The 27,853-nt window shown below is 58.3% G+C and overlaps 1 protein-coding gene across 2 annotated transcripts in view; it reads right to left on the bottom strand.

Annotated features, from left to right (window-relative positions):
• Nucleotides 12,090–27,853, bottom strand: part of CDK18 (cyclin dependent kinase 18) — a 28,767-nt gene continuing 13,003 nt past the window's right edge. The window contains exons 2-16 of one of the 2 annotated variants that reach the window (XM_018060051.1): nt 22,429–22,577; nt 22,122–22,261; nt 21,409–21,534; nt 20,257–20,313; nt 19,192–19,306; nt 18,940–19,034; nt 18,688–18,750; nt 17,112–17,235; nt 16,896–17,016; nt 16,067–16,164; nt 15,711–15,816; nt 15,558–15,600; nt 14,659–14,749; nt 14,287–14,364; nt 12,090–13,639 (exon numbers count right to left, since the gene is read on the bottom strand). In XM_018060051.1, the coding sequence (XP_017915540.1) occupies nt 13,605–13,639; nt 14,287–14,364; nt 14,659–14,749; nt 15,558–15,600; nt 15,711–15,816; nt 16,067–16,164; nt 16,896–17,016; nt 17,112–17,235; nt 18,688–18,750; nt 18,940–19,034; nt 19,192–19,306; nt 20,257–20,313; nt 21,409–21,534; nt 22,122–22,261; nt 22,429–22,552 (1,416 nt within the window). In that variant the 5' untranslated portion in view covers nt 22,553–22,577 and the 3' untranslated portion in view covers nt 12,090–13,604. Of the gene's footprint in view, nt 13,640–14,286; nt 14,365–14,658; nt 14,750–15,557; nt 15,601–15,710; nt 15,817–16,066; nt 16,165–16,895; nt 17,017–17,111; nt 17,236–18,687; nt 18,751–18,939; nt 19,035–19,191; nt 19,307–20,256; nt 20,314–21,408; nt 21,535–22,121; nt 22,262–22,428; nt 22,578–27,853 lie in introns of those variants that run through there. The other variant, XM_018060052.1, reaches the window with a different exon arrangement.

Genomic DNA, 27,853 nt, shown 5'->3' with positions numbered 1-27,853 from the left:
TGCACGTCAGCCCCCAGCAGTCCAGTTTGAGGGGAACGCACTCTCCCCAGCGTGGCTGGTCTGCCCAAGACAGAGGAGGTGCTTTTCTCGTGTCTGTTGGAGAAAGCGGGGCTGGGAGATGTCTCTGTCCCAAAGACTTCCAATCCCTCCAGGTGCCTTCTGAGTCTTCCTTCCCACTCCTCTCCAGAGGGAAATTGGCTGGAAGGGAAGCAGATAGAAGCAGGAGGAGGAGGCCCAGTCAGCCGTCCCCTTTCTTGGAGGATCTGAGCCTGTGCTTTGCCTCTTCACAGACTCACAGACTGGGGACAGAGAAACAAAGCTGTCAGAGAATCCCACTCCTTCTCCGGCTCTCAGAGTGCGTATACCCAGTGATTCACCAAGCCCTGCCCCCAGTCCTTAAGGGCAGAGAGGAGCAGATGTGAAATTCCTTTCAGATTCATCTATGCTTTCCCTTAAGCCCCAGTTTAAGAGATACTAACATTCTCCCCTAATCCGGCTGCTGTTGCTCTCATCCATATCCTTATTCCCAAAGAGATTTACTAAGAGGATAAATCTCAGCCCAAGAACTCAGACACTTGGCCCCAGACACTTGCAGTGTCTGCTTTGTGTCGACAGTCAGGGCTAGGCTGGATGTGGCGGGCACACAACCCTGGAATGGACACGGGCATTTACCTATGAAATTCAAACTATTAAGGGTCTCCTCCATGCCCCGAATCCTTCCATTAATGAGCAATAATGAGTAATATTTACTGAGTACTCAGTATGTGCCAGACACATTCTGGGTGCTTCTCCTGCATTAAAGAAGCAAATATACTTTTTATAGTTCTGTTTGATACCTAAGGAAACAGAAGCAAGTGGCCCAAGGTCACTCAGATAATGAACGGTTTAGCCGGGATGAACCCTCTGCCTCCAGAGCCTGCGCTCTTAACCTCAAGGCTATTCTGCCAGGGAAAGGCCTTCTCAGGTGCCCCGAGACCACTTTCTCGCAGCTGCTTGTAAAGTGCACCTATTCCAGGGGAGGACCACAGGCCTGCCTCGTCCACCCACTGGGGATGAATTGGTTTATCAGATCCTTTTCCCAAACGGAGTTGGCAGTTGGCCTGAGGAAGACCCCTGGCTTTCTTGAGATGAGGAGGGGGAATAAGAACCTCGAAAGAGGGCATGGTGGTCATGGAGAGAGGATAAGGGTCCTTGGAGGCACGCAAAGGTGATGGGGAGGAAGGGAGGAACGGGTAGGTCCCCCAGCTCAACAGAGACAACTCCAGGGAAATAAGCCTGAGCAGCAGTGTGGGTTGTGTGGGAAGGGCCCCTGGGATGACCCCTCAGAGTGCATGCTTTTGGTGTGATTCCTGGTGTGAAATTGAGGGTTTGGGGAGTGGACCAACAGAGGAGTGGAATGGGGTAAGCAGCCCTCCAGACCTGACCGGGGCTTCAGGGTCCTTCAGGCCACAGCCTGACCCCTGACCCTCTGAGGGTGACCCAGGCCACTCATCAGAGCTCACAGTCTCATTCTGAGTTCTGACCCCCCACTCCCAACCCGGCCCAGCCCTTGGCTCTCAACGGAGTAAAGTGGGTCAGCGGCAGGGGGATGCTGCTGGCAGCCCTCGGTCAGCACGGCCTGGACGCGGAGGGCCCACTCTTTCCACTGCTCTCCTGCTGCTGTCTTGCAGGGAGCCCTGCATGCGCGCAGTGATTTCACAGCCACGTGCAGAGGTGGACCAGATGACCCTCATCTGGTCTGTGAGGAGCTGAGCTCAGGGAGGTTGTCATTTGCCCCGGAGTGCAGAGTGGCCAAGCCAGGATTCAAACCCTGAACTCCACACACTGAGTGTGGGTGTGGCGCCCCTTTCAGTAATCTACAGCTGTGCCCCAGGCATCCCCCACGGGCTGTAGCTTTGGGGCCCTCACCTCGGGAGGTCCTTTCCTTCCCAGACCCTCTGGCCACCAGTTCTCAAACCTCTATTTGCTTCAGAATTGTCTGAGGAAGACATTTAAAACAAATTGCAGATTCCTAGAGTTCAACCACCACAGATTCTGACTGCTGAAGGCTGGGACGGAGCCCAGGACTCTGCACTCTTAGCAAACTCCAGGTATCTCTGAAGCAGGAGGTTCCTGATGCATCCAACTCAGAGGTGTCTGTCCCAAGCCCTTTCCCATGGTTTGTGTGTGGGCTAATCGCTTCTGTTGTGTCCAACTCTTTGTGACCCCATGGACTGTAGCCCACCAGGTTCCTCTGTCCATGGGATTCTCCAGGCAAGGATACTGGAGTGGGTTGCCCTGCCCTCCTCCAGGGGATCTTCCAGACCCAGGGATCAAACCCGCATTAGCAGGCAGGTTCTTTACCACTATGGCACCCGGGAAGCTCCCATGGAGAGGGCCGCTTTATTCCGCCTTTCTTGCTCAGTTTTTTCCCTCTGTATTTCAAATATTATCAAGGGTGATGGGAGACTCCTCTAGGCTGCAGAATGGGTTCCCTTTGACCTCCGAGGCTCCAGGCTGCTTCTCCTGGGTCTCACACATAGGCAGGGACAGGTGAGGGGACAGGACCACCTCTTGGGGTCTTAGCAGGAGCCTGCGGCTGTACCTCGGTTTTCGACCAGCGTGCTGCTCTCTTGGCTGAAATCACAAAACAGAACCCAGCCGCCAAGGCAGTGCTTCTCAACCTGCTCACATGCTACAGAATCCCCTCTTCTTTGGCAAAAATGCAGATGCCTACTCCACCCTGATTTATTGAATTAGAGTAGGGGAGAATGCAGGGCCCGGAAATCTGCACTTGGCCAGCTGTCCGGTCAACTCGTACGCACGCGAATGGCTGGGAAGTCCTGCTGTCGACCACGGACTGTGGAGTGTCACAGACCTGGGTTCAAATCCCAGGCCTGCCACGAGGTAGCTGCGTGCACTGGAACTAATTCCTAACCTCTCCTCTGTAAGACGAGAAGGAAATGGCAACCCACTCCAGTACTCTGGCCTGGAGAATCCCACGGACGGAGGAGTTTGGTGGGCTACAGTCCACGGATCGCAAAGAGTCGGACACGACTGAGCGACTCCACTTTCATCTGTAAGACATGGCGTACTATGCCTATTTGTTGGTCTTGCTGTGAGGATTCAATCAGACCCTGAGAAAATTGATTCAGAGCACCGGGCATCCAGAACCCTCTCTGAAGGCCCACCCCATCTAGTGGCAAAGAGAATGCAGACATAAATGCCTCCCTGGGAGGGAAACGCTGAACGCTACTCACCCCACAACAAACACAGAGCAGCTTTAAAACAATTCTGACTCTGCCTTTCCTCTGGGGTGAGCTCAGTGAAGTTTCCAAGGTGACTAGGTCTGTTCCCACCCTCAGGTGTGGAGCCATTCCTAGTTAGGGTCAGGCATTGGCAAACCTCTGGTCAGCCAAGGTCCCTGGGACCTTCAGCCTCGCAGCAGGCTGCCTGGAACTGGGAGTCTACAAACCCTTCCTTTCCCGGGCTCCCCTAGTCTGGCCGATCCAAAGAAATGCCAAAACTTGTAAAAAGCTTCAGCCATTCATAGCGGGTCAATTCCCTCGGGAAACGCTCCCAGCTCTGCGGAAAGCTTGCCAGGAGACTTGGTGACTTCATGCTCTCAGCCCACACAATGGGCAGAACAGGAAAAACATCCCGCCTGTCCATAGGCTCACATCCTCCTGGGGCCCCACCCTGCGGCTCCCAGAGTTTGGGGATGGCAGTGTGGAGGGAGGCAAAGGGATGCCAGAGCAGCTGTGGAGGAGGGGAAGAGGGTGGAAGCAGGACCAGATCTCCCCAGTTTGGCTGCCTCCGGAACCAGCTGGGTGGGTTAGATTACAAGTCAAAACTGCTTTTTCTGGCTCCCCTGCCAGTTCCCGGAGACCACTGCTTAATAGCCCTGACACTGAAATGGAATAAAACCTGAGCTGGCAAACAAAGCTGTTCAGAGGGCAGTCAGCAGGTAAGCATACCCGGTGGGAGGCCTTGCTTCACACTTAATTGACTGTGCAAGGTGTTGAACCTCCCAGGCCCTCAGTCTCCACATCCATTGAATGGGAGTGCTCCCGCATGTCCTGTCTACTACACAGGGTGTTCTCAGAGCGACATGGGCTACCATGCACGAAAGCACCTCCGTAACCATGAACACATTACTGGCGTCATCATCACTGCAGAGTGACCGGGGAGTGGGGTGGCATGCCTGGGGAGGCACACCCACGAGGATATGGCCCTCTTCAGCCCAGGCAGCTGGCAACCTGAACCCAGTGAAGAGACCTAACAGATTGAAAACGTGGGTACGTGAGGGCCGACCACAGGCTGTGAATGTTCAGACAGGCTTGGGGGGCGGGGGCGGGTAGGATAAGTGGAGAGGGAGCAGGGGAGCGTTTACTGGAGAACTTACCAGGAGGCCACATTTCCATACTAAGCTCTGGGCTTTTCCTTAGGTTGTGTATATTTAGGGTGGCCTTCTGGAAAAGGGCTTCCCTGGTGGCTCAGAAGTTATAAAGCGTCTGCCTGCAATGCAGGAGACCCAGGTTCTATCCCTGGGTTGGGAAGATCCCCTGGAGAAGGAAATGGCAACCCACTCCAGTATTCTTGCCTAGAGAATCCCATGGATGTAGAAGCCTGGTAGGCTACAGTCCAAGGGGTTGCAAAGAGTCGGACACGACTGAGCGACTTCACTTCACTTCACTTTTGGGAAATGGAGGTTATAAGGGGCTAAGGCCCCCCTGAAGCCCTTGCATCAGCATTGGTGTAGGCCTGTTTGGCGTCAACAGAACTGAGCACGTAGTGCACAGGGGACTGATCAAGGAAGGCTTCCTGGAGGAGGATTTGAGGCGTGCCTGAAAGGAAGACAGAGGGAAAAGGTTCCCACAAAACCCTAAAGTGAAAACAGACATGTTGATGAAAAATCGGGAGCAGGGAGGGCACTCTGCGGGCATCTACACCTCCCACCCCCATCACTGTAGGGACAGGAGCTCTGAGTCCCAGCACCTGCCTGAGGCCCAGCGTCTGGCTGAGCTGCTGCAGGAGGTGGGAGGGGATGTCCAGGCAGAGGCTGGAAGACTTGAAGGAGGAGTCACCTTCCAGGGAAAGGTGATCCTTGGTCTGCTAGCAGGAGAGGAGTGTGCAGTGGGTGGGCAGACACAGGACTGGAGAGAGAGGAGGGTTAGGGCTGGGACCCAGAGGGCACCCTGCTGGGGTACGCACAGCCCCTTAGAGATGATGGTGGGAGCCCGCAGGATGTCTTGAGGCCTCTAGGAGCACCTCTGTGGCCCAGGGCCACATTCTTTTGACTATTCTGGGGGTGGTATGGGGGTTGGAGGAGTAGAGTATGGAAATACCTAGAAATAAGACTGGCTTTGCCATGTGACTAAAGGTCTTAACTCAAAGTTGAGGGTCACCTGGGGGCACTCACTACCTGGGAGCAGGCAAGGAAGGGAAGGGCTTGCAGAGGTGGGTTCCAGCAAGTTCCTTATGTATCAGATATTTCATTTCAATGTTAATTCATTCTCATTCACATCTATGAACTATGAGGCCCAGAGATCCAATTCACTTTCTGAAACCTGCAAACTAATAGGTACGCAGAGGTTGAGGAAGGGGAGGGAAGGTGGTTGTAAGTGAAAGACCCTAGACAGGTTTTTCATACCCTATGGGATTATCTGCATCTGTGAGTTCCTTGAGGAGTTTACTCAATTCTGAATCTTTAGCACTTCACAGAGTGGTTCGGACCAATGAGATTTTCAATAAATGTCTGTTAAAGAAAAAACTGTGAACTTAGGTAATGGTTTGTTATCTAAATTTTAATGAGTGCCAAAGAATTGATGCTTTTGAACTACGGTGTTGGAGGAGACTCTTGAGAGTCCCCTGGACTGCAAGGAGATCCAACCAGTCCATCCTAAAGGAAATCACTCCTGAATATTCATTGGAAGGACTGATGCTGAAGCTGAAACTCCAATACCTTGGCCACCTGATGCGAAGAGCTGACTCACTTGAAAAGACCGTGATGCTGGGAAAGGTTGAAGGTGGGAGGAGAAGGGGACGACAGAGGATGAGACAGCTGGATGGCATCACCTACTCGATGGACATGAGTCTGAGTGAACTGCGGGAGCTGGTAATGGACAGGGAGGCCTGGCGTGCTGCAGTCCATGGGGTTGCAAAGGGTTGGACACGACTGAGCGATGAACTGAACTGAACTGAATTTTACCTAAAAATTTTGAGTTAGGTAATTGTTAAGTTCACAGTACCTTGCCTGACAGACATCTGTTAGGATATGAATGACTGTGTGTGAGCATTCTCAGTCGTGTCCAGCTCCTTGCAACCCCACAGGCTGTAGCCCGCCAGGCTCCTCTGTCCAGGGAATGTTCCAGGCAAGAATACTGGAGGAGGAGTTGCCGTTTCCTCCTCCAGGGGATGACCTCAACCCAGGGACAGAACCCGAGTCTCCTGCGTCTCCTGCGCTGGCAGGAGGGTTCTTTGCCACCGCACCATTTGGGAAGTCCGAGGGACATCAGAAGTCTGGAACTCCGGTGGCCGTTTGGAAGGATGGGTGGGTTCCTACGGACAGATGGGTTTTATTCCCTCTTGCGTTCCTACAACCCTTCCCCCTGAGAGAATGACGCTGGCTTCCACCGTAGGGGACAGGCAACGTAGCAACAGCCGACACTTCAGTGGTGCTTTTCTGTGTGGCCAATAAATTCTGAGTGCTTTCCACGTATTCTCATCTAATCTTCATACTAATGCTGTGATCACCCCATTCTACATATGGGGAAACTGGAGCACAGGGAAGCCGTTTTCGATGATCCCACAATTAGGAAGCGATGGGGCCACGATTCAAGCCAAGACAGCCCGGCGCTAGAGCTCTGCTCTCGACCGTCACGCTCCACTGCCTCTGTCGCTTGGAAACTCCAACCTCCCTGCCTCCTCTGGTACCCTGAAGCGGGGCGGTCAGTTCCGCCACCAAGCAGAACACTTAGCAGAGGTGTAGAAACACAGGCAGTTGAGGGTAAACTTAAAGTCATCCCCTTAGGCAGGAAACAGCACTGGGCCCTGACTGCTGGGCCCTTCCTCCGGCTCCAAGGCAGCCCTCCCTCCTGTCCTCATCAGCTCCAGCTTTAGGAATTCCCACAGCCCAGAGTCAGCCCCAGGTCTAGAAAGGCCAAGGTGGTCTGGCCTCAAGGCAAATGGCCCCACTGGACGCTCCAGGCATCCTGTAATCCAGGTGGAAGGGTTTTGCAAGCCTACAACCGCGGTTGGCAACACCCCTCTTAGCATCTCTGAGGGACGCTTCTTACCTGCAGGCTGTATCTTCCTGTCCTGCTTGGCAAAACAGAGATCTGGCCCACCCCAAGACAGCTCCTTCCTATGCAACCTGGTAAGACTTGGCAGAAACACTGCAAGCCACTGGAATTCCCAAGTGGTCTCCCATCCTCTGCTTGGATGCTTCCAGGAACAGAGAGCTCACCACCTCAGAAGGCAGCTGATCCACTAAGTAATACCTATGACCCAGTGTTTCTTATCATAAAACTCTGCATGTTTACTTCCCCAACTATACTTAAAGCTCTGTGGAAACAAAACCAGGATGAGGTCATCCTAAAGTCTTGCAAAATCTTTTAGGTAGAAAGGACTTAATAGATTCTTGCTAATAGAGATCTTATCAAGGGTGAAGAATGCAAGAAAAAAAGTATGATCTAATTTATCAGCTTGCAAACAGCAGAGCAGGGATCTGAATCCAGATTCCTGTATTTTGGAGCCTCGGATGTGCAAGACTCTTCCCTGGAAACCCAGGATCCCACTGACCCCTCCTCCAGGGAAAACATGGATGGTATAAAGTCTTGGTTGAGTCTGAAGAAAAGAAAAGCAAAAAAAAAAAAAAAAAACAACTCTTGGTACATTTTTTTTCAAATGAATAACTCTCCCTCCCCCAAGTAACCCAGACCTCATGAGAGGAAGCAAAGACCACATCCTAACTGACACTGAGACTCTGAGTTCCTGCAAGTGGGGTCTCAGTCAGGGTCGAGTTGGTGTCCCAGATACTGGAAACACAGTGCAGGTGTGGTCAGGAAGCCTTGGATGAATAAGGAGTGAATGTGGGTGGGAGGAGCTCGGAGACAGGAAGATGAGGGGCTGGGCTAGAAGCTTGAGCAGGGAGGAGCGCTGATGGCATCCTAGAGGGCTGAGCGTGTCCCTGCCACTCGGATGGGCCCCCAAGTGACACAGCTGCTGCACAGCCATGCCTCGTGCTGACCTCACCAGGACAAGGCGGACGCGGGTGCAAGAGAAAGCGACGGTGCCCAGCGTCGAGAGAACGTCCCAGGGACTGGGGCTGGGTGAGCAGCTAGGGGAGGCTTCCTTGAGGCAGAGGCCGCATCAGATGATTCATCTCTGGACATGTGTTACTCCGGGGGGCCCGCAGCAAGAGGAAGGGACGGGGGAGGAGCAGAAAGAGAGGCTGGCAGAGGGGAAGGGGCAGAGAGATAGAAGGCTCCAACAAGCGGCCTCTGCAGCCCCTCCAGCCGCCACCCGCCCAGTCTGTCCTGTATGAGAAGAGCTGGTGCCCCCCCCCCCCCCGGAACAGGGCACCGCTCATCAAAACGGACGCCGCCCACAGCACTGGCGTGGCAGCTGGGCCCCCAGTGCCCAAGGCTGCCTGCTGAGTTGGTGGGGAGGCCCGGAGGGTCCCGAGGAGGGGCTGGGCAACGGCAGGGGCCGTGCGGTGGGATGGGGCGCAGGGCCTCGCCCTCTGGGGCTTCTGGCGGCCTGTCAGCCATGCCCACAGGTGACCTGAGGGCGAAGGCCTGCTCCCAGCTGCCAGGAATGCAGCAGACAAGCCAGGTGCCAGCCGCCGGCACAGCCCTGGCAGGCAGGGGCCGTCCTGTGAGCGCCGCGCCTCAGGGTGGCAGGCAGGATGTGAGCTCTGACAACCCCCTTGCTCTGCGGGGCCCAGAGCCTCAGGCTCGCTGCGGGAAAGGAGCGGGAGTCCCATCTCAGGACTCTGCTCCCAGGGAGGCTCCGCAGATGAAGCCTCCCAGTGTGTGGGGGGGGAGCGGTTAGGGGGCATGGATGCTACTGGCCTCTCTCAGCCTTTAAAAGCAGGGGTCAGGGGCTCCCCAGCTCAAAGTGAGATCCAGAGTCCCTCCCATGCCCCACAGGACTCCATCCTGGCTACGCACTGGGGTCAACTGGGGAGCTTTTAAAAAAGTGACGGATGGGGCTCCCCTCGTGGTCCAGTGATGACTCCACGCTTCAATGCAGGGGGTGCAGGTTCGATCCCTGGTCAGGGAACTAAGATCCCACATGCTGCAGACTGAATACAGCCAAAAAAAATTATTTTTTTTTTAAATTTCTGACACCTGGCCCCACTGCTGGAAAACGTGTGAATTTCCAGCATGGAAACCTGGAACCACACTTCCTACATGCTCCACAACGGGCGTGAGGTACAGAACCGTCTGTCCCTCCACACGTGCCAGCCCACCCGCCACCCTGACGGGCCACTGTGCTTCGTCCAGCCCGGCTGCCTCCTCATTCATCCTCACGCACCCTCCCTTGGGGGTCTTCGCTGGAGCACTCTGTCCTTGGGGGTCCACACAGTCCCCCACTGATGAGGCACTGCTCTCCCCAATCTCACCAGAGGCCCCTGACCACACTGCCATCACAAGGCCCCTGACTCTGATTCTGCCTCTTCACACCTGAGCCCTTGACATCGGGGTGCTTAATTTGGGTAATGCTTTTCCCCCTCACCAGAACATCAGTTCTGCAACAGCAGGGACAAGGCGATCTTGCTCACGGCCCCGTCCTCTGGGCCCAGCACCGTGCCTGGCACACGGCGGATGCTTGATACAAATCTGCTGAGAGGTCATCCATGCCAACTGGCCTGAGCTCCTGCTGCTGCAAAGCGAGGGTGCAGGGTCCCACAACTCAGTGTGCTAGCTCCCAGCTGGGGGCCAGGCCGGGACAAATTCCTGGGGCTGAAGATCTGCTCTGGAGACCAGGGCTCGGAGGATGCTGCGTTGCGTCAAGGCAGGAAGCAGGGGTCTGAGCAGAGGTGAAGGTGCAAAGATAGCCCAGAAGGAACTGAGCTGCTTCGAGGAGGAAGGAAAGGAAGCCCGGCACGTGCCCCACACCTGGAGCCCAGCAGGCAAACAGGGCAGTGCCCGTGGTCAGACCAGCAGCCCTGACCACCCAGACCAGAGAGATGGCGTGACTGAGAGCCGCAGGAAGGGAAGAGGCGGCCCCAGGGCCGAGCCCAGCATCCCCCTGCAGCACCGCTGAAGAAGACCTCCTGTCAGCAGCTGAGGGCCCCTGCAGGGCGCCGTGCCCGGCCAGATGGGCTGGTGTGGTGAAGGGACAAGCCGGCGGGTGCCCCAGGCGCTCCTGACCCATCCCAGGGGCAGAAGACGGCAAAGGGCGGCCAGAGGGGAAGATGGCCAGCCAGGGTCTCCAGCCCAGGGGCAGGCCACCGCTCAGGAGAGGCGTATGAGAATGACGGTGGGGCGCCCAGAAGACAGAGGGGCCCAGGACACCTGCCCTGTGCGGTGGTGGTCTGGCCACTGTAGAGGCTGAGGACGGCCCTCAAGGCCCGTCTGCCCCAGTCGCTCACAACCATCACTCCACCAGCTTCCTTCTCCAGTAACATCCTTTTTCCTCAGGCACTGATCACACATGAGGCCTAGGGGGGAGCCTCCCAACTCCGTCCCGGAGCTCTCTGGGGCAGAAACTCAGAGTGCTGTGATGTCTGCACAGAGACCCCGAGAGTCCCCTCGACCACTTCAGCCTCCAGAGAGGACAGGAGCTGCCGCAGCAAGAGCAGCCACCCTGCCCCTCCAGACTCTCAGTGGGGCCGGTGCCTGTGTGAACCCCTGGGTGCCGCTGCCCGGGGTACAGCAGTGGCCTCTGGTCCCGAGAGGAGCTCCAGCCAAGCAGCATCTGCTCCAACTTCCCTCCTGTGCGCTTCTCCGGTCCGCCCCCCTTCTCTCTTTGCCCTCCTTGAAGACCCACAGCTGCAGCAGCTGACAGACCTAGACTAATTTGCCGTGGGACCCCAGGCGAGTCATTTAACCCCGGGGAACCTTGCTGTCCTCACCAGCAAAACAGGCAGAAAGGGGGCTGCTGTGAGGCTTCGACAAGAGGCACGGTGGTGGCACATAGTAGGGAGCTCAGCAAACCTCAGGTCTTGCTAGTCTCCTCCCAAATTCAACTTTTAAAGCCCATCGCAGATCCCCACCAATGTGGTTCCTGGCCCCTGCCCTCCAGTTTGGTGACCGGCTGCCTTTAGGAGGTGAGGGGATTAAGGCTGGCAGAATCAGTGTGGAGAACCAGGCCCCGATCCACCCTCTACGTCCATGGTCTTGGGCACGCCACCCGAGCCTTCAACACGAGCTTCCTCCCCTGGGAAGCAGCCAGCCCCTCATGTGTGCCAGCAAACTGCAAAGTACTCACGTGTGAGGCATCAGACGCAGCCTGACATTCTCAGGGTGGTCTTGGGGAGAACAAACCTGGACACTGAACTGGAAAACACAGCAGGACGCTGAGGACTCTGGGAGATTAGTGTGAAAGGAGGTGTGAACAGACCCAGGGTAAGGGGGCATCTGGGAAGCGGGAAGGGGAGTCAGGTCTGTGCAGTTACCGTTGGGCTGGAAATACAGGTCTCCCTGGTTCTGCTGTGCTGGCCTTGACCATTCTCCACGTCAGCCCTCTCTTAAACCTTCCTCCCTGCCTCCCAAGAAGTCAGAGACTCACTCGGTTGGGGGAGCACAAAGGTCAGCTACATCAGACAGAACCCAGACCCTTCCCCAGGACCCCTGGCAGCAACTCGGGCCACGGCGGCAACAGAACCAAGTCCCAGGCCTCTCCTGCACCCATCCTGGGTGCCCGGGACTGACTGCCAGCCCTGAAGGCAGCAGCATCCAGAAAACAGCAGGGAGAGTACAGGGCACCAGGCCCACGGCCAGAGTGGGCTCAGGGACACACACTAACCAAACTCTCTCAGCTTTATCTGCACAGACACAAGCCCGGCCTGCCCTCGGGGGCCTGGGGAGGCCCTTCCGTCCCCCACCTTTGGCATCAGTTTGTCAACATCAGCTTTTACGCAGGAGACTGCTCACTCCTTTCTGAACCACATGAATTAAATATATTATCTGTCTTTATGCTGAGTCACAGGATATTCACAGTACAGTGGCGGGGGTGGGGGTGGGGACTTACGGGGAAGCCAAGACCCTCCAGGGCTGCTCCTCAGGCAGAAGAGGGTGGGCAGGGGGCCTGGCCTCCCTTTGGCCTTGACGTCTAAGACCCAGCCCAGTGTTGAGACTTTGGGAATACAAGAGGTGTGTTCCATAGGGGGGTGGAGGCGCCTTCTCTGGGGCCGTGGCCCGGCACACTCCCGGTCCCCTGGGGCTCAGGGTAAGAGCCAACCTCATCCCGCCCCACCTTCCTGCACCTCAGACTGTGGGCCTGGCCTCCTCTGGGCATGGGGAGGCTCCAGTCAGGCCGGAGCAAGGACAGAGCCACGGGCACCGGGGAGGAGCAGAAGAGGAAGGCTGTGCAACACCATGGAGCTGGGGCCGGCCTGACACCAGGCTCAGGGTGAGCCTGCACACCCAGGCGCTGCCCGCAGGATGCTGGTCCAGGGCCCCGTGGGACTGGCTGGGCCACCAGCAGCACACGGGGCCCCTGGCAAGGAGCGGGCCGTGGGGACAAGTCGGGGGGAATGGGAGAGGGGGGTGCAGCTCTGTCGCTCTGGGGACGGCCACCCCCGCACTCGGGGATAAGCAGGAAGAGCTCTCAGGAGAGGGCAGACTGGTAGGAGCGGGAGGCAGAGCTCCCAGGGCAGTGCCCCACCGCCTGCAGTTTAAGGCGATCCCGCTCAGACTGGGGGGGAGGGCGGGCTCCACCGAGCTGCAGGAGCGTGGCCAGGAAGCCAGGGCCCCGTGGGACTGGCTGGGCCACCAGCAGCACACGGGGCCCCTGGCAAGGAGCGGGCCGTGGGGATAAGTCAGGGGGAATGGGAGAGGGGTGTGGCTCTGTTGCTCTGGGGACGGCCGCCCCCGCAGGTGGGAGGGGCTTTGGCACAAACGTTGGCACCCAGGGTTCCAGGGTCCCAGGCAAGGTGCCATGTCACTTCCTGCTCTCAGAGGGGAAACAGGGGAAAGATGTGCGGGCTCCCAGGGGCCTGAAAGGGTCTCAACCAAACTGATGAGGCAGGCAGGCAGGCAGGCCCCCGGGAGGTCGGGGGGCACAGTGGCGCCCATGTCCAAGGCACAGTGCTCAGCTCAGCCTCTGGACTCTCCAGTCCCTGTGGGTTCCCCGCTGGTGCCCAAGGGCTTCAGGGTGGGAAAGTGCCTGAGGTTGCTCTCTGCCCACCACCTCTTCCAAAGGAAGGAGCTCATGCCTGGCCCCAGGGCAGGCAGTGGAGGGGTTGGTGTCTGGGCCAAGGGGTTGGTGTCTGGGGAGGCACATGGGAAGCAGGGAGAGGAAGCAGCCATGGCCAGCTGGGCTGCCCAAGGTCTCCCGGGCCGGCCACCAGCCCTCACGCATCTGTCCTCCGAGGCCACACGGGCCCCATCCCGCTGCAGCTGTGCACGGTGTGACCTCTCGCCCCTGGGCCACAGGAGGGCGGGCACAGCTCAGAAGATGCTCTGTCGGCGGTTCTTCCCTCGCCCTGGAAAATGGAAGGAAAGATGTGGGGCTGCGAGGAGGCGGCGGGGGCCAAGGTCGCCTGAGACCAGCAGGGGCGGACTGCTCTGCCAGAGCCAGCAAGGGCACGCGCTCAGGAGCTGGCCAGTCCTGAGCTCTAATCCCATCCCTTCTACTCACTCATTGTGTGAAACTGCAGCCCAGCCTCCCAGAGCCTCAGTCTCCCTGCCTGAGAAATGGGGAGCACTGACCAATGGCATCGACTTCAAGGAAAACTTTAGGATTAAATGAGATGCTATATGGAAGCACTTATCACGTCTGAGGGGATCAGCTAGGCTGGAAATAAGTGCAGTTCTCCCAGGACAGAGGCTACACCCGGAGCGCCGAATGTGCTGCGAGAAGGCACCAGGAAACGGGCACACCTTCACGGGGCTACTCTCAGATGCGGCGTTCTGTCTGGGGCGCGGGTTGAGGAGGAAGACACAAGGAGGAAGCCTGGGCAGCAGATAGGGAAACCGGCCCTGCCCTGCTCCCTGCAGGCCCCCGGAAGAGAGGCCTGCATCGGGGAGGAGCCCCCATCTCCCGGCCCTATCTCTGTTCCTCAGGAAGGCAAGTGCTGCCCGCCCTGGCCTCCTCTAGTCAGGGCGAGAAATGGGGAGGTCAGGCCCCTACCTGGCTGCTGGAAGGCCAGACCCCGGTAGCCGGGGTCCTTCTGGAGCTGGATCTCCTTCAGGGAGAAGAGGGAGGCAGCTGCGGGCAGAGAGGGCACAGGCCGGGAGACCGCTCAGTGAGCCGGCTCCACTCCCGCAGTCTGCGGCCCCTCGCCCACCAAGCGCAGGGAGCTGGGCACCCCTTCAGTCGGGCTGGCAGCCCCAGGATGACTGGGTTTGCTCCCCTCGTTAAGAAGGAAAACCCGGGGACAGGGAGCCAGGTTGCTCAGCCAAACCTGGGCCCTGGGCTCTGGGCTCTGCTCCCTCCTCACCCAGACCCACTGCCCCATTCCCGGATCCAGGGAGGTGCCCCCAGCCTCGCCCTCGCACTCACTGTCTTCCAGCTGGTGCACGCGCTCCCCCAGAGACCGGAAGTAGGGGTGCCTCAGGGCCGCCTCTGCTGACACGCGGCTCTTGGATTCATACTGAAAGGCAGAGGGTGGTGGCTGCAGGGACCCCTCTGGCAATATGACCCCTACACTTAGTCCCCTGGCCCAGATGAGAGGGCCAGTCTGACCTGAGCAACCCTTCGGGTCACCTAGCTGCTGCTGTTGCTGCTGCTAAGTCACTTCAGTCATGTCCGACTCTGTGCAACCGCATGGACAGCAGCCTACCAGGCTCCTCCGTCCCTGGGATTCTCCACACAAGAGTACTGGAGTGGGCTGCCATTGCCTTCTCCACCTAGCTGCTAGCCCAGCTCAAGACTGGCCCAGAGCTCAGGGTCCCAGGTCCCCAGCCACCAGGAGAGAACCAGACATGGGACTTAAAGAAAATGATCTCTTTTGGGGATGGAAATACAGATGCAAAAGTATACACAATTATAACTTGAATACCAGTAATGCTAACAAGTAATGCTAAGAACCACCCTTACTGGGTGCTTGAGCAAGGCGGGCACCATTCTAAGTGTCTTCAACAACCTCACTTTACCCTCACAACCATCTTACAAGGTGTGAGTGATTCACTCTACTGTGCAGCTGAGCCAAGCGAGGCACAGCTGAGTTCTGTAACCTGCCCACGGGCTACGCAGCTAGGGTTTGAACTGGGTTTTCGATGTGGAGCACGCCTGCTCTGAAGTCTGGGGAGGCCGGCGCTCCTCTCATGCGGGGGGGGGGGGGGCGCGGAGGGTCCCAGGGAGCCCCAAGCCGGGCCGGGGCTGGGACTGGGGGCCAGGATGACGTCCTGAGGCTTCAGCTCCCTGCCTGCTGGGCCACGGCCCGCAGGGAGCACACTCACCAGGAGGAGGCTGCTCAGGAGGTTGATGCCGTCAGGGTCCAACCTGCGGGAGGAAGGAGCTAGCTCAGGCCTGTGCGGGCGTGGCGAGCCCCGAGGCCGCTTCCCCGAGGGGCCGTGAGGACCACAGGGACAGGAGCGGGGCGGAGGGGCTACCTGGGAGCGTGGCTGAGGAGCGGCTGGGGGAGGTACCGGGGGAAGTTGTAGGCTCGGAACTCCGACAGGGCCATCACACCGGGCCACGTCTCTTCCGTGGGGGTCCCTGGGGAGATGAGAAGGGGTTGGGAGGGTGAGAGGCCAGGGCCAAGGGCGACGTTGGGGTGGGGGTGGGGGTGGGGGTGGGTGGCAAGGGAGGAGGTGGAGGCAGAGAGTGGCCGCCGCCCCCGGGACCCCCCCCCCCCCCCCCCCCCCCGCCGCCCTGGAGGATCTCCCCCGTCCCAGGAAGTGTCCGCGCTGGACGGGGTGCTGGCGCCCCCTCGAGGTGAGACGGGCGGGAGCGGCAGGAGACTGACCGAGGAGTCGGAAGATGAGGTGCAGCTCCTCCTTGACCGTGGAGCCGGGGAAGAGCGGCCTCCCTGTGGCCATCTCGTAGTGGATGCAGCCCACACCCCTGCAGGAAGCGATGGGCAGGGCCGGCGTCAGCCTGGGCGTCCTTGCACCCACGCTCCCTGGCGCTGCTCCCCTGCGATCGCCGCCACGGACGCTCGAGTGGGTCACGGCACGGGGATGCCGAGGCTCCTAGCACAGCATGGCCCTCCACACAGTCTCCGTTTGGGGAGCCTCTGGGCTTCAGGACGCTTTGATCTCTCCCCCTTTTACTCTGTAGGGTTGGCGTCTGCATAGCCAGCACCCCTGTGGCAGCTCTTCAAGCTGCGCTATCTCAAACTCTGTCCATCAGGTACCCCCACCGGAAGAGAGAAGCCCCCAGATTCACTCTCCAAGGAAACCACGGCATACTGCAGAGACCTGTGTTTTACCTGGAAACCTGGGCCAACTTTTCATTCTGCACTGAATCCTGTGTGTGTTAATTTTAATACAAAAATAATGCATCCTTTCTAAATTTTTCAGCGGAACTGATGCTTGGGGAAGATTCATCATATGCACTGTGGGGGCCCCCCTGTACCCTCTGGTGACCCCCTATGTGCTCCTGGGGGGTTATTTCGGAAACACAGCCCAGCACAGTCTGTTGAGAACCAGGGAAACCCTGATGTAGCCCTGACTTAGTTCTCTGATATCCAGTTCAGTAGGATGCCACATAGCTTTTATTCAAAGGAAGTTAGTCCTTTGAAGAAGCCCGTGGGGCAACAGAGGCGAGTCGGGAGGTCCCACAGGCTCGCTTACCACATGTCTAGGGGGGTGGAGTACTCCGTGGACCCCAGCAGCACGTCGGGGGGCCTGTACCACAGGGTCACCACCTCATTGGAGTAGGTCTTCGTGGGCACTGACTTGGCCCGGGCCAGTCCTAGGAGCAAACCGTCACTGCACCTCCCTGCTCCATGCACTCGCGTCCGGGAGAGTCTCTGGGGTCCTCCCAGCCCCGCGGGCTCTGGCCCTCACCAAAATCGGCCAGCTTCAGCTCCCCTCTCTCGTTGATGAGCAGGTTCTGGGGCTTCAGGTCCCGGTGCAGGATCTTGCGGCGGTGGCAGTAGGCGAGGCCCCGGAGCAGCTGGAACATGAAAATCTGCGGGGAGAGAAGGGAGGGGGCAGCCCAAGGTGGGAGCACGCCCCGGGGCTGGGGAGGAAGGGAGCCTGCACCTCTGCCCTGGGGCTGGGACTGGGTGGGGGACGCAACTGGGTGGAGGTGAAGTACTGGAGGCTACCTGGTTCTCCTGCCCATGTGGACGCCCTGTCCTAGGCCCACCCAGAGGGGAGGGCACCGGGCACACAGAGGAGGCAGCAGGGTGGGCAGGAGAGAGCGCTCCAGCAGGGAGCTGAGAGGGGCCACCGTGGGCCAGGAAGCCTGCCCACTCAGGAGGAGCCATTCACTCCTGCGAGCTTCCCCGGAAGCTCCTCTTCGCCCTGGCAGGTAACTGGTGCTCTCAAGCGACAAAAGCTGGGGCGGGGAGGGTTACACCAGCCGTTGGGGGGGCAGTCCATGGACAGACGTGATGGAAGCGGGGAGGGTTACAGCAGCCCTGGGGGGGGTGGTCCATGGACAGATGTGCTGGAAGCGGGGAGGGTTATAACAGGCCTAGGGGGGTGGTCCATGGACACATGTGCTAGAAGCGGGGAGGGTTACAGCAGCCCTGGGGGGCCGGTCCATGGACAGATGTACTGGAAGCAGGGAGGGTTATAACAGGCCTGGGGGTTGGTCCATGGACACATGTGCTGGAAGCAGGAAGCATTACACCAGCCCTGGGGGGCGGTCCATGGACAGATGAGCTGGAAACAGGGAGCGTTACAGCAGCCCTGAGGGGGGCGGTCCATGGACAGATGTGCTGGAAGCGGGGAGGGTTATACCAGCCCTGGGGGGCCGGTCCATGGACAGATGTACTGGAAGCGGGGAGGGTTATAACAGGCCTGGAGGGGTGGTCCATGGACACATGTGCTGGAAGCGGGAAGCATTACACCAGCCCTGGGGGGCGGTCCATGGACAGATGTGCTGGAAGCGGGGAGGGTTACAGCAGGCCTGGGGGGGCAGTCTGTGGACAGATGTGCTGGAAGCAGGGAGGGTTACAGCAGGCCTGGGGGGGCAGTCTGTGGACAGATGTGCTGGAAGCGGGGAGGGTTACAGCAGGCCTTGCAGGGGCAGTCCATGGACAGATGTGCTGGAAGCGGGGAGGGTTACAGCAGGCCTTGCAGGGGCGGTCCGTGGACTCATGTGCTGGAAGCGGGGAGGGTTACAGCAGGCCTTGCAGGGGCGGTCCGTGGACTCATGTGCTGGAAGCGGGGAGGGTTACAGCAGGCCTTGCAGGGGCGGTCCGTGGACGCATGTGCTGGAAGCGGGGAGGGTTACAGCAGCCCTGAGGGTGGGGGGCGGTCCATGGACACATGTGCTGGAAGCGCAGAGGGTTACAGCAGGCCTGGGGGGGTGGTCCATGGCCTGGGGGGGGTGGTCCATGGACAGATGAGCTGGAAGCGGGGAGGGTTAAAGCAGGCCTTGCAGGGCGGTCTGTGACAAGCAGGCTCTCACCTTGACGTTGTGCATGCTCATGAGGTTCCCACAGTGGTCCAGATACTGCTTCAGGTCACGGTCCTGGAACACAGGGCCTGGCTCAGCCCCACCCTGACCCGAACCCTGGCCAGAAGCCCTCCCGGAGGCGGGGCCCAGCCCGGGAGTGGGACAGGCCCCCGGCTCCGAGCCGCCCCTAAGCCTGGGCCCTTGGCCTCTGGGAACAAGGCCCGGGCCACCTCCACGCTCTGCCCCAGCCCCACGCCCACTCACCAGGTACTCAAACACCAGGGTGAGGGAGCGCGCCGTGTGCACGAGGTCATGCAGGGTCACGATGTTGGCGTGCTTCAGGTTCCGCAGGAGAGACACTATGGGCGACAGGCGCGCCTGAGCCCCGCGTGCCCCTCACCCCTCTTCCTGGGATCAGCCTCAGGGGTCCCCCCCCAGCCACGTCTCCTAGCCCCTAGCTGCCCCCAGGCTCAGGACCCCCCGGAGCCTCAAGCCCGCAGGACCCTCGGTGCGCACCCTCGCGGATGGCAGTGCAGGGCGCCCCCTCCTCGTGCTCCAGCCGGATCTCCTTCAGGGCCACGAGGTTCTCTGTCAGTTTGCTGCGCCCCTTGAAGACTGTGGCATAGGTTCCCTGGCAGCAAGAACAGCAGTCAGGGCCAGCTCTCCTCTGTCCAACGCCCTCCTCTCTGTGCCTCTGCCTGGGCTGTGATGTGGGCCAGACTGCCCTGCCAACTGGAGGAGGAAACGGCAACCCACTCCAGTATTCCTGCCTGGGAAATCCCACAGACAGAGGAGCCTGGTGGGTTACAGTCCACAGGGTCTCAAACAGGCGGACACGACTGAAGTGACTTGGCGTGCACACCCTGCCTACCCTCCCCACCCCGTGCACTTTACTGGAATGCTCATTCCTCCAAAGCCTGCTTCTCTGTGAGGCCGTCCCTAACTCCTCCCCGGTCGGAAGGGGCGTCTCTCCTGCACACTCCCAGCAGGCAAGGTGCCCCTCTATTACAGCATTAGTTTTGTTCTCCCTTATATTCTGTCAACGTTTACATGCAGGCCTCCTCTGGCTCCCTAGAAGGATAGGGCTACACTCTCCTCCTCTCTGCAAACCATTGCTCACCCCCCAGCCTGGAACACAGAGGCCAGTGCAGTGGCAACAGAAATAGCCAGTAAACACACAGTGCAAAAGCTTATTCTAGGGACCTCCTCAGTCCTCACAGTGCCCTCCACTGACAGAGGGGGAAATCAAGGCACAGGGGGAGGTCACCCCAGAGCTCACCCCAGGCCACACAGCTAGCCAACAGTGGAGCTGGGATGTGATCCTAGGCATGAAGTACTTGCAGAATAAAAAGACTGCATTCTGACCCAGAGTCCATCAGCCACTCCATCCTTAGGGCCTCAGGGCCTCCTCCAGGACCTGGGCCCACCTTAACACCTGCCGAAGGCTCGGCCAGACAGACTGCATGGCCAAGAGTGTGGATGGCAGGAGCTGTGGGCAGGGGCGTGTGAGTGCAGACCAGAGAGGCTGGGGAGACCCCCTTCCTCCTCCTCGCCATCCTGCCTGGCAACCTGGCTTCTTACCTCCCCCAGTTTGTCCAGTTTCACGTATGTTTCCAGTTTCCCAAAGCCGATATCTGACTGAGAGAGAGACAAAGCATCTGTGAGCCCAAAGGCCCCCGCATACGGCCAATCTCCCCACCCTGGGCTCCAGGCGAGAAGGGAACGAGACCCTGCGGGTCCGAGGCGAGCAGGGGGAGGGCAGTGCCAGGTGTTCTCTCCCCGTCTTCTCTCTGTCCCTGGGAGTGAGTTTCTTTCTCCCATGGCAGTGCAGGGACCAGAGCCCAGGGTGCAGGCCTGGGATTGCCCCATGCCTTCATCACCTGTCTCCATCCTGCTCAGAAGCCCCTCAAGGACAGGAACTGTACCTTTTCTGTCACCGCACCTTGAGTGTCCAGTTCAGAACCCACTTCCCTACAGCCTCCCATCAGCACACTTGCTCTCGCTCAGCACTCAGTTCAGTTCAGTTGCTCATTTGTGTCCGACTCTTTGCAACCCCATGAACCACAGCACGCCAGGCCTCCCTGTCCATCACCAACTCCCAGAGTCCACCCAAACCCATGTCCATTGAGTCGGTGTTGCCATCCAACCATCTCATCCTCTGTCATCCCCTTCTCCTCCTGCCCTCAATCTTTCCCAGCATCAGAGTCTTTTCAAATGAGTCAGCTCTTCGCATCAGGTGGCCAAAGTATTGGAGTTTCAGCTTCAACATCAGTCCCTCCAATAAACACCCAGGACTGATCTCCTTTAGGATGAATTGGTTGGATCTCCTTGCACTACAACCCTTAAAAGTACGGATTCCCGGGCCCCACCACCCAGAGTCTGATTCTGTAGGCATCTGGATGGGGGATCAGAATCTGTGTTTTGTAAGATTTCCCAAGGAAATCTGACAGGCCAAGGCTCAGAAACACGTGCTAGCTGGCTTACTGATCTCATCTCAGTGAAGACTCAGGAACCCAGAGTGGGCCCAGCTCCATCACTGGTGGGACCCAACTGGGGAATGGAGATGGACAAAGGAGGATCCGCTGTGGGAATCCTATATAGCCAGCAGGTGGCGCTAGAGGCCCAGAAACCTCCCTGGAAACCGCTGCAGGCCTCAGCTGGGACAGGCTAAACCAGGACCATGCAGGGGAGTGGGTGGCCACTCTGGTGACCTCTGACCTGCTTAGGACTCACCAGGGAGGCGCGGCGGGACATTCGGGTGAGCGGTTTGGGCAGGTCTGGGCTCTCCAGCTGCAGCTTCTGCAGGAACTCCTGGGGCAGGCGGATGTCCATGGGCAGAGAGAGCCTCTTACTGATGTCCTGCAGGGGCCAGGATGGAACAAGGTGTCCGAGTTTGCTCCCGGCTAGCCAGGACTTGTGGGGCCTGCATCTCCCAGCCTGGGTCTCTCCTTCCCTGTGAACAGTCCTAGCAGGATTGAATCATGGGTGAGGATTGCTTCAAAGTTGTGCTCAGGGGCAAACATGAGCATCCAGGTGGTGCTGGGTGACCTCAGGAGGTCCCTTGCCCTCTCTGGGCCTCAGAGTCACCGTCTGCAGCCTGAGACTCCTGTAGACACTGCTTCTGTGAGCCTGTTTTTCATACATTTGGGCACATGGATATGGGCCTTAAGAACAATAGTCAAATTGTCTAGCCCTTGCTGTGTACCAGGAATGTTCTGAGCACGTGGCATATATTAACTCATTTCATCTTCATCATGATCATTTTAACATAAGGAGACTGTGGTATGCAGAGGCTGAGTAACCCACTCGAAGTTACAGATCTAATCAATAGCAGAGCTGGGTTTTGAACCCTTAAGTCTGGCTCCAAGGCAACCACCTTCCTGGGCACACACACTTGTGGATGTGTCTCTTATCACGTCCATAGCATAGAGCCCGGAGCCCCTCACCTCCATGGAGAAGCGGCGTTGGTTCTGCCGCCGGTACTGCACACCTGGGGACGGCTGCCCGGGGTCCTCCCCACTGTCTGTGGGGGAGAAGGTGCTGGACTCTGGCTGGGGATCTCCACCAAGAGGACCAAGCTGCAGGTCTGAAGGGAGAGGCATCAGCTACCCTCCCAGCCTCTGCCCCGGGATGGGGGCGGAGTGGGGAGTCCAGTCCACCCTGACCTCTGTCCTTCCCCACCAGGGCCAGATGTGCTGGTGTGTGGGAAGGCAGGGTAGGGGAGGGGTGGGGAAAGGGCCCCAGACCCCTCACCCTCGTTGCGCCGGTTGTGGAGCTGGTTGAACTGCTCTGTGAACTCCGCCAAGGACTCCTCAATGGTCTCAGTGCGGGGCACGGATAGGGAGAAGCGGCGCTTAAAGTTCTTCATCTTGTTCATGATCGGCAGGGAGCAGTGGTGGGTCCTGAGGCAGGAGAGGTGAGAACGGGTGAGAATGGGTGAGAACGGACAAGAACAGGTAAGAACGGATGAGAACAGGTGAGAACAGGTGAGAATGGGTGAGAACGGGTGAGAACAGGTGAGAATGGGTGAGAACGGATGAGAACAGTTGAGAATGGATGAGAACAGGTGAAAAAAAGATGAGAACAGGCGAGAACAGGAGAGAACGGGTGAGCACAGATGACAACGGATGAGAACGGATGAGAACAGGTGAAAAAGATGAGAACGGGTGAGAACAGGTGAGAAAAGATGAGAACAGGTGAGAACAGCTGAGAACGGGTGAGAACAGATGAGAATGGGTGAGAACAGGTGAAAAAGATGAGAACGGGTGAGAACGGGTGAGAACAGGTGAGAAAAGATGAGAAAGGATGAGAACAGGTGAGAACGGATGAGAATGGGTGAGAAAGGGTGAGAACAGGTGCAAAAGGATGAGAACAGGTGAGAACGGGTGTGGACAGGTGAGAAAAGGTGAGAACGGGTGAGGACAGGTGCGAACGGATGAGAATGGGTGTGAACAGATGAGAATGGGTGAGAATGGGTGCAAATGGCTGAGAACAGGTGAGAACATGTGAGAACGGGTGAGCACGGGTGAGAATGGGTGAGAACAGATGAGAAAAGTTGAGAACAGATGAGGACAGGTGAGAAAAGGTAAGAATGGGTGAGGACAGGTGAGAACGGGTGAGGACAGGTGAGAACGGGTGAGGACAGGTGAGAACGGGTGAGGACAGGTGCGAATGGATGAGAACGGGTGTGAACAGATGAGAATGGGTGAGAATGGGTGCAAATGGCTGAGAACAGGTGAGAACATGTGAGAACGGGTGAGCATGGGTGAGAATGGGTGAGAACAGATGAGAAAAGTTGAGAACAGATGAGGACAGGTGAGAAAAGGTAAGAATGGGTGAGGACAGGTGAGAACGGGTGAGGACAGGTGAGAACGGGTGAGGACAGGTGAGAACGGGTGAGGACAGGTGAGAACGGGTGAGGACAGGTGAGAACGGATGAGAACGGGTGTGAACAGATGAGAATGGGTGAGAATGGGTGCAAATGGCTGAGAACAGGTGAGAACATGTGAGAACGGGTGAGCATGGGTGAGAATGGGTGAGAACAGATGAGAAAAGTTGAGAACAGATGAGGACAGGTGAGAAAAGGTAAGAATGGGTGAGGACAGGTGAGAACGGGTGAGGACAGGTGAGAACGGGTGAGGACAGGTGAGAACGGGTGAGGACAGGTGAGAACGGGTGAGGACAGGTGAGAACGGATGAGAACGGGTGTGAACAGATGAGAATGGGTGAGAATGGGTGCAAATGGCTGAGAACAGGTGAGAACATGTGAGAACGGGTGAGCACGGGTGAGAATGGGTGAGAACAGATGAGAAAAGTTGAGAACAGATGAGGACAGGTGAGAAAAGGTAAGAATGGGTGAGGACAGGTGAGAACGGGTGAGGACAGGTGAGAACGGGTGAGGACAGGTGAGAATGGGTGAGGACAGGTGAGAACGGATGAGAACGGGTGTGAACAGATGAGAATGGGTGAGAATGGGTGTAAATGGCTGAGAACAGGTGAGGACAGGTGAGAACGGGTGTGAACAGATGAGAATGGGTGAGAATGGGTGCAAATGGCTGAGAACAGGTGAGGACAGGTGAGAACGGGTGTGAACAGATGAGAATGGGTGAGAATGGGTGCAAATGGCTGAGAACAGGTGAGAACATGTGAGAACGGGTGAGCACGGGTGAGAATGGTTGAGAATGAGCGAGAATGGATGAGAACAGGTGAGAACGGATGTGAACGTGCAGCGGGTCTGGTCGACAGCAAATGTGAATCCTGGGTCTTCCCATCAAGCTCTGTCAATCACCCTGCACTTGGGGGCCAGGGCAACATGTTCCTAACCGTCTTCCTTCCTGGGAATCTTATCCCCTCTGGATTCCCTGCCCCTGGGGAGATAGTCACAATGTATATCAAGAAGCAGAGAAAAGCATTGCTCATAATAGTGGCTTGATGTACCAACAGGATCCTGAAGGCCCCCCCAAGGCCAGACGGTAGCCTTTTAGTTGCTGGAGGCCTAGAGAGTTCTGGAAGGAGGCTGGGGGGGGGTGGCGGCAGGAAAGACACCAGAACCAGGTGGCCCCTGGGCCAGCAGCTCTTTACCGACTTACGTGGAGGAGGCCGAATATGTCAACGGACAGTAAGCCTAACTGATGGATGTCCATAAGCTGAACACACCTTAGCCTACACCCTTGTAATGCAGTCTGGCCCAAACCATTTCATCCTAATACTGACACCTAGAAGCCCCTCTCTGGTTTGCTGTGAGTCTGCAGGAGACAGGAAAAGAGGGGAAAGGGATGATGGGGAGGATGGGGGGAGGAGCTGGCCCTGCTCCCATCTCTCCTGCTGAAATATGGGAGGTCCAGAGCAGCTGAATGTCTCAGGGCAAAGGCAGAAGTTTGCCGGAAACAGACAGGCCCCCCTGGGGAGAGGATGCTGAGCACTGGTCCTTCCCACACAGAAGCCAGCAGGCAGGGCCTCCACTGCAGCGCAGACAACGAAGCGGGCTGTCTGCTCGCCCCTGGGCCCCCTCCCCAGCGAGGAGGGGCTCCCTCCTGAGGCTGCGCAGCCATCCTGGCCCCTGACAAGGGGCACCCCGCCGGCCTCTCGGCGGCACTGGTGCCACTGCTTCTTCACGCCTACTCCTCCTTCGTTCTGCCCTGGAAACTCAGAGTGCGCCTCCCCACCTCCCCTCCTCTCCGCGGTTTCATAAGCTTCCAGTGTGTCCACCCCCTCATTCTGCTCTGCCCACGTCTCCCTCAGCTACAGTAGGGCTGGCATCAAGAGGCCTCACCAGGCACCCCCCAGCCCCCACACCCGCCAAGAAGCCATCAGGGCCAGCCCTGCGATGGAAGGGACCACCCTGCACGCTCTCCGGGTTTCACCCATGCACCAAGCACGGCCCCTCCCCAGAGGATGCTCTCAGCACTGTCACTGGCCAGTAACCAGTTGCCAAGGCAACCAGGCCCCTCCTGAATCCTGGTTTAAGGGATGATGGGTCAGTAACATGTTTACTTTGTGTAATGATCACATCCTTCTGTCCTCAGCCAGCCTGGAAAGGGTCCTTCCCCTGGGCCTGCCGGCTCCTGGCTGCCTCCAAAGGCAGCTGAGTAGAGACCTTCCAGCTCTCCTAGCCCAGACCCCCTGCTTCCTCAGGCTGGCACCTCTCAGAGAATAGGCCTCAGGTCCACACTGCCCGCTGAGCCTGTCTCTGCCAGTGGGCCCTGAAGGCTCACTCAGTGCAGCCCAACAAATGAAGAGCCAGGCACTGGGGCTAGTGGTGAGTGAAGCCTGGTCCCTCTTCTCAAGGACGTGGGGCTGCGAGGACTCCTGAGGTGAGAAGGTAGCTGAAAACTCCTCTTGCAGCTTCCCTGCAAACCTCACCCGCCTGGAGCTTCCCTGCTTCTCCATCTCCAAGCTCATCCCCATCAGTCAACCTCAGCCGCCCCTCTGGGCTCTGTGTGACATCCCGAGCCCGCAGTCTTCAGGATTCTCATGGACAGAAAGCTCCCAGGGGCTGCCAGCCACCTCACTCTTGTGTGGAGCTCGCAGGGAAATGGGGGCAGGAACTGATGGAGGCAGCACGCAAGCTCCAGTGACAGGAGGGCCTCGGCATGCCCTGCACGCTCGCTCACACCTCCCACACGACGGGACAGTGCTCTCCCCAGTGCACAGACCGCCTGTTTACAAGTCGGGCCAACATCAGCATCAGCAAGGAGCGTCAGAAAAAGTTCCGATTCCTCGGTCTCACTCTTAGATTCTAGAACTGAGGCTCTGAGGATGGTGTCTGGGAAAAAGTGTTTGTGAAAACCATCCCCAGTGATCTGAACATTAGAGGCATGGTTGGGAAGTAGCTGAGGTCCAGGTAAGGGATGGAATCTGCCCAGGTTTCCAGATGGCCCTAAAGTGCTGCGATGGGGAACCCAGGGGGTGGGGGGGTGCACAGGAAGGTGGGGTAAATGCTGAGTGGAGCATAAGGCCCCACCGGGAGGGGAGGAAACGACTGCCCTGCTCGAACTGACGCCCCAAGCTCAGTCATGGTCACCCTAGGGGGCGGGGGAACTGGGCACTTGGCTTCCTGAGGTCTGTGTTCCACCAAGGTGGCGGGGGGGGGCAGTCACGCCCTCTTCTAGAAACAGGGCTCCCCATAAAGCTGTCCTACAGTCTGGGATTTATGGGATGGCAGGTTGAGTTGGTGACTCAGGAATCCACCAGGAGCTGCCATAAATCTGATGCCCTTGCTCTTGTCTGGAGGGGAGGAGGAGGGAAACTCATCAAAAGCCTTGTGGGAGGGAGGTCCCCAATTTCTACAAGACAGAGCAGATCCAGCCTGAATTCCACCCGCCCTCCTCGTGGCTAAGTTAGGAGCAAGGAGCCACCAGTGGGCCCAGGAGGCATGGAAAGAGTGAAACTGGAGACTTGAGCAGGAACGCGGAGCCAAGCGACGCAGACAGACGACACGGGGGACCAGCTGCTCCCAGCCGGCCTGAGAGGAGAGAGAGGAAGTGGCTGCCGCTGCAGCAGCAGCGATGGGGGCGAGACGTCAGGATGGGCCTCCTGGTGGCGGCCGGGGAGCAGGCAGCGGCAACCACGCAGAGTGGACACTGCTCTCCGATGGGGACAGTTGGGGCATTGAACCCAGCAGGGTCTGAGTGCGCGAGGGCAGACTGGGCAGTGAAGGATCTGTTGTTTCTTCGCTCCGGACACAAGATGCCTCTGTCACTTCTGGGGAGTGTCAGCTCCTCAGATTTGAGGGTCAAGGGGGAAGGGAGACAGGAGAAAGGCCTGTTACCTTCGTGCAGTCGGCCCCTCACCCACCTCGGGGGACAGAAGGGCTCAGTGTCACCCAGCCTGAAGCCAGCCTAGGGCTGGGCACAGTGTGGCCTTTGTCCCCAGGGCCAGGGAGCCATCTGGGGCTGTCCCCGGGCAACCGGTGCCAGGGGAAGAGGGAGACGCGCGTTCAGAGATGCTGGCCTGGCTGGGTGGGGGGGGTTGCTGAAGGAGCAGTCCCCCTTGGGAGTTGCAGGGTTGGAAGGCAGAGCCCAGCCCTCCTGCTGCCCAGGTGAGTCCGTGAAGTTCTCGCCTACCTGCCATCACTCCCTCCTGGGCACACACCAGCCAGCCAGAGAAGTGCGTCACACGGCAGGAAAGGGGAGCTGGGCCAGGAGGACACTGACACTTCTCCAGAGGCCGCCGAGAG

Source organism: Capra hircus, chromosome 16 (genome assembly GCF_001704415.2).
Source record: "Capra hircus breed San Clemente chromosome 16, ASM170441v1, whole genome shotgun sequence".
In the NCBI taxonomy this organism is placed as follows: domain Eukaryota; kingdom Metazoa; phylum Chordata; class Mammalia; order Artiodactyla; family Bovidae; genus Capra; species Capra hircus.
The sequence above is the reverse complement of the archived record's forward strand: the minus strand, read 5'-3'. Positions and strand labels throughout refer to the sequence as shown.